This window comes from Rattus norvegicus, chromosome 8 (assembly GCF_036323735.1).
Source record: "Rattus norvegicus strain BN/NHsdMcwi chromosome 8, GRCr8, whole genome shotgun sequence".
Lineage (NCBI taxonomy): Eukaryota > Metazoa > Chordata > Mammalia > Rodentia > Muridae > Rattus > Rattus norvegicus.
In genome coordinates, this window is record NC_086026.1 from 28534470 (window position 1) to 28544790 (window position 10321).

The 10321-nt window shown below is 48.7% G+C and overlaps 1 protein-coding gene across 11 annotated transcripts in view; it reads left to right on the plus strand.

The window, feature by feature from the left end:
• Smarca4 (SWI/SNF related, matrix associated, actin dependent regulator of chromatin, subfamily a, member 4) overlaps positions 1-602 on the plus strand; it is a 96702-nt gene extending 96100 nt beyond the window's left edge. For 10 of the 11 annotated variants that reach the window (XM_006242598.4, XM_006242599.4, XM_063264830.1 and 7 more), the window contains one exon: positions 166-599. In XM_006242598.4, the coding sequence (XP_006242660.1) occupies positions 166-198 (33 nt within the window). In that variant the 3' untranslated portion in view covers positions 199-599. Of the gene's footprint in view, positions 1-165 lie in introns of all 11 variants that reach the window. The other variant, NM_134368.1, reaches the window with a different exon arrangement.
• The last annotated feature ends 9719 nt before the right edge of the window (positions 603-10321 follow it).

Sequence of the window (10321 nt, forward strand, 5' to 3'; positions counted from 1 at the left end):
ATGGCACAAAGCAGGGTCCAAGTTTTGATGCAGCTTTCTTTTTGCAGCCTTAAGATAATTTATCCCTTAAGATCCAAGGTCCTTCCACAACATTGAAAACACTGTGGCATCAGAGAGCACCTAGGAGCACCCTACTCACAAACGATATATGCCCTGTTCTTTCAGGACCGCTCAGGAAGTGGCAGCGAGGAAGACTGAACCAGACATTCCTGAGTTCTGACCCCGAGGCGCTCGTCCCGGCCAAGATGGAGTAACCCTTAGCAGTGATGGGTAGCACCAGATGTAGTTTCGAACTTGGAGAACTGTACACATGCAACCTTCCACATTTTTAGGCAGAGAAGTATAGGCCTGTCTGTTGGCCCTGGTCTGGCCTCGAGTCTCTACCAGCATTAACTGTCTAGAGAGGGGACCTCCTGGGAGCACCATCCACCTCCCCAGGCCCCAGTCACTGTAGCTCAGTGTGGATGCATGCGCGTGCCGTCCACTCCTTGTACTGTATCTTACTGGACAGGGCCGACTCTCCGGGAGGCTCACAGGCCCCGCGGGTATGTCAGTGTCACTGGAGTCAGACAGTAATAAATTAAACCAATGACAAACCATCACTGGCCTCCCTGGACTCCTTGTTGTCAGTAGTAGGGCCTGGGGCCTCAGAGAAGAAAGACCTTTAGGAACTGGGTCTAGCTTAATGGCAAAGTACTGGCCTTGCCAGGGGTACAGGTTAGGATTTGCATCCCTACCACCCACACATCCCAAGTCGGTAAGCTGTGGATCCAAGTGAGAGCCTCCACCTCAGTATAGGGTGGAAAGCAATCAAAGATTATGCCTAACATCCACCTCTGGCCTTCATGTGCAAATGTACATACGTGTGTACACACACACACACACACACACACACACACGGAGGCTGTCTGTCCATCGTTTGGGGAAGTCCCACCATAGGTGAAAGTACCTCTAGCACAAAGCCACCAGCGCAAGCTCAGGCTCTGATGTAGTTCAGCAGTCCTGTGCTATGAGGGAGGCACAGGGAAGAACCCCTGGCTGCTGTCCACCTAGCATGCCAGGCAGTGACTGAGACGCTGCTTCAAGTGAACCAGAGCCAACACCCACTATTACCCTCTTAACGCCATGCACATGCCTTCACATTTGAGTGTGTGTGTGTGTGTGTGTGTGTGTGTTGGACATTTTATGTGTGAAGTTTTGCATGTGTGTATATATGTGCACCAAGTATGTTTCTAGAGCCTGCAGAGATCAAGAGAGAGGGCATTGGATCTGGAACTGGAAGCACACATGACTTGGTGTGGGTGCTGGGAACCAAACGGTGGTCCTTTGTGACAGCAACAGCAGTTGGTGCTCTTAACCACTGAGCCATTTCTCCCATCCAAAAAGTTGTGTTCTTTTTTTTTTTTTCCGGAGCTGAGGACCAAAGTTGTATTCTTTTAAAGGAAGACTTGCCTTGGTTCTGGCTGCAGCCCTTTTGCCTTCCGGCTCCATTACTGCTCAGTCTACCCATCCGTGCCCCAGGGGAAGTGTTCTGTTCCACTCCAGAGTGGGAAGTTTTCCCCAGAGTCTTACATCTCGGAAGGGAAAGGCCCTGGAAGTCTGGGACCAAGGAGTACCACAGAGACAAACTGTACAACACACCTCACAGGAGACTTTCTGGGAGGGAAAAATCCAAGAGCACCAGTGGCTGCAGAGACTGAAAGGTCTCTGATTTCAAGGCCTACGTAGTGAATTCCAGGACTCATAGAATTCATACATAGGCCCTGTCTCAAAAAAAATTAATGAAAAATTAGTTCTGGGGAACTAATTCAGTACAGCCATGTCTTTGAACCCAGCACACCTTTAATCTCAGGAAGCAAAGGCAGGTATATTCATTTATTTTAGTTATTTAGTTTTTCGAGATAGGGATTCTCTGTGTAGCCCTGGCTTTCCTGGAACTGTGTAGACCAGCAGGCCTCCGTGTTCTGGCTGCTTTAAATTGTTCTGAGGCCAGCATGCAGCCCAGGGTGACCTTGTATGTAGCTGCAGCTGGCTGATATCTCATGATGATCCCAAATGCTGTGAGATTACAGGCCTGTACCACACCTGGCTAGCGCTGATTTGAATGCTCTGGAATAATTATCTTGAATGTTTAGAGAAACAATTTGCCAATTCTTTTGTTCTGTGGTATTCTGGATTGAGAAACCAGTTTAAAAATGAGTCCTAGCTTAAATCCCAGCACTCAGGAGGCAGAAGCAGGCAGATCTCTGGGTCCAAGGCCGTTCTGGTCTACACAGTAAGTTCCAGGACAGCCTGGGCTACACAGAGAAACTGTCTTGGGTGAAAAAATAAAGCATTAATAGGGACTGGAGAGGCGACTCAGCAGTCACTGGGTGCTCTTCCAGAGGATCCAGGTTCAATTCCCAACACCCACACAGGCTCACAACCATCTGTAACTCCAGACCTGGGGGATCCTGTGCCCACTTCTGGCCTCTGGACAGTGCGTGCACATAGTATATAAGATACACATAGCAGAGCCATAAACCAAAAGTGAGCCCCAGAGCCAGTCTTGGTGATGCACGCTTTCAATCCTGCAGAGGTGGGAAGATCTCTGCATTCAAGGGTCACTTACTGCACACAGCAAGTGTGTGGACAGCCAGGACTATGATGAGAACTTGTCCCAGCAGGTATGTGCTTACTGCCAAGCCTCACAGATTGAGTTTGATTTGCAGAGTCCAAGTAGAGGAAGGAGTCAGGTTGAATCTATTGTCAGCTGTTCTGTGCCTTTATGCCAGCTTGCTAGACCACAATTCAAAAAAACTTTGTTTTTATTTAATGTATATGAGTTGGTCTGGGTGTTCTTTTTTTTTTTTTTTTTTTTTTGGTTCTTTTTTTTCCCGGAGCTGGGGACCGAACCCAGGGCCTTGCGCTTCCTAGGTAAGCGCTCTACCACTGAGCTAAATCCCCAGCCCCTCGGTCTGGGTGTTCTTGAACTATGAACACAATCTCTAATGGAATGTAAAATATGGGTCTTGGATTGGAGAGAGGGCTCCGTAGCTAAGAGCATTTGCCTTTCCCACAGAGGACCCAGGTCATTTGCAGAGCTCACATGACAGCTCATCACTGCCTCTAACTCGAGTTTCATGAGAACTGAAGCCTCTGGCCTTGGGTCCCAGGCATGCACATGGTACACATGGAGACTAACTCACATAAAATAAAATGAGTAAGTGAATGGTTTTTTAATTTTAGTTTAGTGGGGCAAGCTGGTGTGAAGAGACAGCACACTGACACCAGGGTTTGGTCCCCAGGGCTGCCCAGTTGGTGAGGGGACAATCGACCCCCTTAAGTTTCTCCTCTACACGCATTAAATACATATGTGCATACATGTAAAAGTGAGTCCTTTACAGGGGAGGTAAAATAGGCCAAAGAGTGGTTATAATAATATACTTCATTATAAACAGCAAAAAAGTCCAAAATTAACAGGTTCTATGTGACCTTTGATCTCTGCTGTCAGGAGAGAGCTGGTGGAACTTGTGGTGCAGGCCTTTAGTCCCGGCTCCCAGGAGGCAGACACAGGCAGATCTCTGAGTCTAAGGCCAGCCTGATCTACAGAGCTGAGTACCAGGACAGCCTGGGTTAGACAGAGAAACCCTGTCTAGAAAAACCAGAAAGAAGGAAAGGAAGGCAGGCAGGCAGGCTGGAGCGCTGCTTCAGTGTGAGGAAGCAGCTCCTGTGTCTGAGTTTCACTATAAACAGCCGTACATCCAGCTGTGCTGCCGACTGGACAACTGAATGGCCATTCTGCGGTGCCAGGACGTGAGACCTTTCTCATCTGAGAGGCAAGAAGCTGGAATCGGGCTTAGGGCAAAGTGGAGTGACCCAACACAGGCCAGCATACTTTGGATTGAGCACCACGTGCACAGCCAGGTGTCACAGGGACATGGGCCATGTGGGATGACAGGTCAGGGTACTAGTCCTAAGCTGCCCTTTGCCTGAAGTTGGTGACAGGCCCTCCCTGCCCCACCCCTGCTGCCCAATGGTGGCCTTTTCCTCCTCTATGCTGGCCCCACTCAGTGCCTGAGCCTTCCAGATTCCAGAGTCTGAGGGACTCTGTCCATGTCACCGATGACACATACTCCACCAAAGCTCACATCCAAACTGTAGGGAAGTCTCCATTGAATCCCAGCAGGTTTCATCACTGTCACAGAAGGAACAAACTGCTCAATGCAGGTCAGCAAGGCCGGTGTGCCATCCAGTGTTTAAAGCATTCATCTTCCTGCATGAAAACCTGGGATCCACTCCAGCATTACGTAAACCTGTCCTCTGATACCCATCGGCCTCATCACACGCGCACACACACCCAACACAAGTCTTTGATTAAAGCAAAATTCTCAGCCCAGCTGTGGTGGCACGAACCTTTAATCCCAGCACTTAGGAGGCACAGGCAGGTGAATGTCATGAGTTTGAGGCCAGCCCTGTCAATAGAGTAAGCAAGTTCGGGACAGCCAGGGCTACACAGAGAAACCCTGCAGACATCCATGCGGACAAAACATCCATACACGTTATAAAAACAAGAAAAATTATTATTTAAAAAGGGGGGGGGGCTGGAGAGATGGCTCAGTGGTTAAGAGCACTGACTGCTCTTCCAGAGGTCCTGAGTTCAATTCCCAGCAACCACATGGTGGCTCACAACCATCTGTAAAGAGATCCGATGTCCTCTTCTGGTGTATCTGAAGACAGCTACAGTGTACTTATATATAATAAATAAATAAATCTTAAAAAAGGGGGGAAAAGCACTCTGGGCTTGACAAGGTGACTCTAAAGCCATCACTCAGAAGGCAGAGCAGGTGGATCTCTGTGAGTTTGAAGCTAGCCTGGGTTACATAGTTACAAACCAGCCAGGACTCCATAGTGAGACCCTGTCTCAAAGACAGTAATGGGGCTGGCAAGATACCTAAGACAGGTAAAGAGGCTTGCTGCCAACTTTGACCACCTGAGGTAATCTCCGGGACCCACATGGTGGGAAATGAAAACTGATTCCCACAGGTCGTATTCTGATCTCTATACATAAGCCTTGGTCCATGTAAGCGGAGAAGAGGGGAATGTTGAGAAGACACCAAAATATATTTTCTTTAGAAGTAATAAAAGTTGGGGCTAGAGAGACGGCTCAGCGGTTGAGAAGCACTGACTGCTCCTCCAGAGGTCCTGAGTTCAAATCCCAGCAGCCACATGGTGGCTCACAGCCATCAGTAATGAGATCTGCTGATGCCCTCTTCTGGTGTGTCTGAAGACATCAACAGTGTACTCATATACATTAAATAAATAAATTTTTTTATTTATTATTTATTATATATGAGTACACTGTAGCTGTCTTCAGATACACCAGAAGAGGGCATCGGATCTCTTTACAGATCCTAACGTGGGTGGCACCATCCTGTGAGTTGGGGTCCTGGACTGAATAGAAAGGAAAAGGCAACTGAGAAGCAGCATTTACCTCACGTTCCTGCCATCATGTCCTCTCCCAGACTCGCCTCAACAGTGAGCCAGAGTAAACCCTTCCTTCCTCAAATCGCCTTTGCCCGCATCCAGGCAGAAAGAGCCCCTCACTTCTCCCTCCAGCTAACGCTCCCTGACCTCTCAGGTCCCAGGAAGTTCCTCCCCCGCCCTCTACCCTAAGGGGGAAAAATCCTTATCTCCACAGAGGCAGAAATGCAGAAGAAAGCCAGGACCCTGGGGCCTGGCCTGACTCTGAGTCATCTCTCCCCTTTGACCTCACCTCTGTGAGGCCAGACCCCCATCAGCTCACAGCTGCTTTTGCGTCCATGTTCCACAGATCAAGGTGCTGCCGCACAAGCCTTGGTCCCTGGAACCCACATAAAATGGAAGGAGAAAAGGCGCCAACTTCATAAAGCTGTTCCCTGACCCCCCACATGCTGTGGCGTTTGGTTCTTCACACACAGTAATAGCCATGAGCAACTTGTTACATTGTCACCCAAGGTGGCCATGCCCGGTTCATCTGCTCAGAAGTCTGAAGCTGCAGTATTGCTTCAGCCTCCAAAGCCAGGCCGGGATGCAGAGTAAAGAAAGCCCACTAAAACCAGGCAGGAGAGCTGACTCAGCAGTTAAGAGCACTGGCTGCTCTTCCGGAAGACCCAGGTTCAATACCCAGCACCCACAACTGTTTACAACTCCCGCTCCAGGAGACCTACTACCCTTTTCTGACCTCTGAGGGCACCAGGCATATACCCAGCAGGCACACCCACATTCAGCCAAGATAATCATACACATAAAATAGTTTTTTAATAAATTGTTTTATTTATTTATGTGAATTGGTGTTTCACCTGCATGTATATCTGTGTGAGGGTGTTGGATTTTTCTGGAACTGGAGCTACAGACAGTTGTCAGCTGCTATGTGGGTGCTGGGAATTGAACCCCGGTCCTCTGGAAGAGCAGCCAGTGCTCTTAACTGCTGAGACATCTCTCCAACCCTCATAAAAAAATTTAAATATGAAGAATCATAGATGGGTGTAGTGGAAGAAGCCTTTAATCCCACCACTTAGAATAAAAAATTATTTATATTACTTTTTTCAGATTTTTGGTTATTTTTATTTACTTTTTTTGTTTTTGTTTTGAGTCAGTGTTTTTCTATGTAGCCCTGGCTGTACTGGAACTCATTCTGTAGACCGGGCTGGCCTCCACTTGCTTCTGCATGTGCCCCCACACCTAGCCCAAGAAGAAATTTAAAAAGAGAGCTAAACATGGCACCATGCGCCCGCCACCCTAGCACGGGGCAGGCTAAGCAGGGTTGTGGACTTTGAAACCATCTCAAGCTACTTAGGAGGAACCCGTCTTGGGGCTAGGTAGATGGCTCAATGGGTCAGAGTGTGTGCTGTGGCATCATGAGTTCAAATACCCACCACCCATGTGAAAAGGCAGACACACACACACACACACACACACACCCAGTAATGTGGGAGCTGAGGCAGGAGAATGTTGGGACTTGCTGCCTACCAGCCTAGCTCCAAGCTTAGTTAAGATCTGTCTCGAGAGAGTAAGAGGAGAGCATCAGAGAAGGCCACTTTCTATTCTTTCTTTCTTTCTTTCTTTCCTTCTTCTTTTTTTTTTTTTCTTTTTTTCAGAGCTGGGGACGGAACCCAGGGCCTTGCGCTTGCTAGGCAAGCGCTCTACCACTGAGCTAAATCCCCAACCCCCTTTCCTTCTTTTTTTAAAGATTTATTATTTATTATATATGAGTACACTGCAGCTGACTTCAGACACACCAGAAGAGGGCATCAGATCCCATTACAGATGGTTGTGAGCCACCATGTGGTTGCTGGGATTTGAACTCAGGACCTTTAGAAGAGCAGTCAGTGCTCTTAATCACGGAGCCATCTCTCCAGCCCCCTTTTTTATTTTTTAAGATAGGATTTCTCTGAGGCCACTGCTGTACTGGAACTCTTTCAGAAAACCAGACAGAACAGGACACTTAGTATCTTCTTTTGGCTTCTCTGGGTACACAGGTGTGTACAGCCTCACATATACACAGGAATATCCCTCACACACACAGCACACGAAGATCCTGTCTCAGAAAAGCAAGCAAGGGCTGGAGAGATGGCTCAGTGGTTAAGAGTACCGACTGCTCTTCCAGAGGTCCTGAGTTCAAATCCCAGCAACCACATGGTAGCTCACACCCATCTGTAATGGGATCCGATGCCCTCTTCTGGTGTGTCAAAAGACAGCTACAGTGTACTCGTATATAAAATAAATAAATAAATCTTTAAAAAAAAAAAGCAAGCAAGGAGCTAAGGAGACAGCTCAGGGGGTAGAGTATGACCGTACAAGCCTTGGGCCTAGATATAAATACACCCAGTAGGACGCCTCAATAGAGGTGCACATGTAGATCTCTGGGGCAAACTGACCAGCCAGCCTCACTGACGCCCAGGCTGGGGAGAGACTATTTCATAGAACACAAGGGGAGGACTAGCGTGGAGATGCAGGTGCTTAATCCCAGCACCAGAAGAAAGAAGCAGCGAGTGCTTTAGGAGTTACAGAGCAAGCAGCAATACAGAGAGAAACCCTGCCTCAAAAAGATAAAATTAGGTTGGGGATTTAGCTCAGTGGTAGAGCGCTTGCCTAGCAAGTGCAAGGCCCTGGGTTCGGTCCCCAGCTCCGGAAAAAAAAAAAAAAAATCAAAGTGGTCTAGGCATGATCTAGCACTTGGGAGGCAGAGTCAGGGGAACCTCTGTGAGTTCCAAGTCAGTCTGGTTACATAGAGACTCTGTTTCAAAAAACAAAAGAACACCACCACCACCACCACAAAAACATAGCAAAAACACAAAAACCCTGGGACTAGACCGATGACAGTCTTAGGGTTACTATTGTTGTCATAAAACAGATGAAAGGAGGGGAGGAACAAAGACAGCTTTGGGAGGAAAAGCCATAGGGGAAGCCAAAGCAGGAACTCACACTGGGTGGGAACCCAGGGAGGAGCTGATGCAAGAGTGGAAGCAGAAGCTGGGGAGGGGCGCTGTTTAGTGGCTTGCGCCTCATGGCTCATATAGAACCCGGAACCCCAGGCCCGGGATGGCCCCACCCACAGTCGGCTGGACCTTCCCCATCAATCTCGAATTAAGAAAATGCTTGGGCGGGGTTGGGGATTTAGCTCAGTGGTAGAGCGCTTGCCTAGGAAGCGCAAGGCCCTGGGTTCGGTCCCCAGCTCCGGAAAAAAAAAAAAAAGAAAATGCTTGGGGTTGGGGATTTAGCTCAGTGGTAGAGCGCTTGACTAGCAAGCGCAAGGCCCTGGGTTCGGTCCCAGCTCCGAAAAAAAAAAAAAAGGAAAAAAAAAAAAGAAAAAGAAAATGCTTTACAGCTGGTTCTTAGGAAGGCATTTTTCTCAGTTAATGTTCCCTCCTCTCAGATGATTTTAGCTTTTGTCCAATTGACAAAACTAGCAGCAAAGATGGCTCTGTTGGTTGGTATAGTGTCTGCTGTGCAAGCTTGGGGACCTGGGATAGACACACATCGTCCAGAGAAAAGAGCCAGGTGGGGGTGGGGTGGGGCGGGGTGGGGTGGGGTGGGGTGGGGCGGGTTGGGGTGGGGTGGGGTGGGGTGGGAGGTGTGACCCTGCAGGGAGTGTGCTCACACCTGCAGAGACCAGGGCATTCTTGTGGCTTGCTAGCCAGTCATTTAGTTTATCCAATCAGTGAGTTCTGGGTTTAGACTAACTTTAAAGATAGGTGGACAGATAACAAGGAAAGTTTGGTGTAGAATTCTGGCTGCCTCGTGCACAGGCCCGTGCAAACACACACACACACACACACACACACACACACACACACACAAATTTCAAACCAAATAATTAAAATCCAAATGACGTGCATTTCTTGCTCTGGGCAGAAAAGGGCAGGTGTTTTCTAGAGTTGAGAAGGAGGAAGAAGGGGGATGATGAGGGGGAGGGGAATAGGAGGAAGAGGAAAGGGATGGGGTGGAGGGGAATAGGAGGAAGAGGAAAGGGATGGGGTGGAGGGAAGGAGGTGAAAGGTGGAGGACCTCAGAAATGACTGCCAGATCCATTCCTGGTGTGGCTTCGGGGTGGAAAACGGCACCAAACACTTCTGGTCATGTTCCAGACTCTCTCAAGCTAATGATGGGAAAGCGAATGGAAGAAAAACAGAAGCAGAAACTTTCTGGAGCAACTGCTGCCCAGGGCGGTTCAGGAGAGAGCACAGGTGGTGGGTGAAGGAGAAATGAGTCAGAGACGCAGATTCCAACCCCGACAGGCTGAGACTGCCTTATTCCAACAGTGAGCACATTAGGATGGTCTGGGACACACATGTACACTACACACATACACACATATAGCACACACATATACCACACACACACATACACACCCTACAACACACACCATACACACACAAACCATACAAATACACTACACACACCATACACACCATACACCACACACATAGCATACACACATACCACATACATACACATACAGAATGCACACCACACACACACACACACACACACACACACACACACACACACACACACCATAGCCATCAGGAAGTTACAGCTCTTTTAGCTGGGAGCAGCGTGGGTTGTTTCCAGTATCTGACTTGAGGCCATTACCCAGCAGCCGGGACAGGCAGAGGCTTGGAGATCTGGCAGGCAGGTGTGGATCTGAGGAAACTGGCTAGGACCAGCTCTGGCCAGAGCACTGCAGAGAAGCAGCCCTTCCAAGACCTCATGGAAGGTGCTGACCAGCTCTGCCCAGCCCAGCACACAGCTCGACTTCTGGGAAGAGATTCCTTCCCAGTGACTCTAAGGAGGGCAC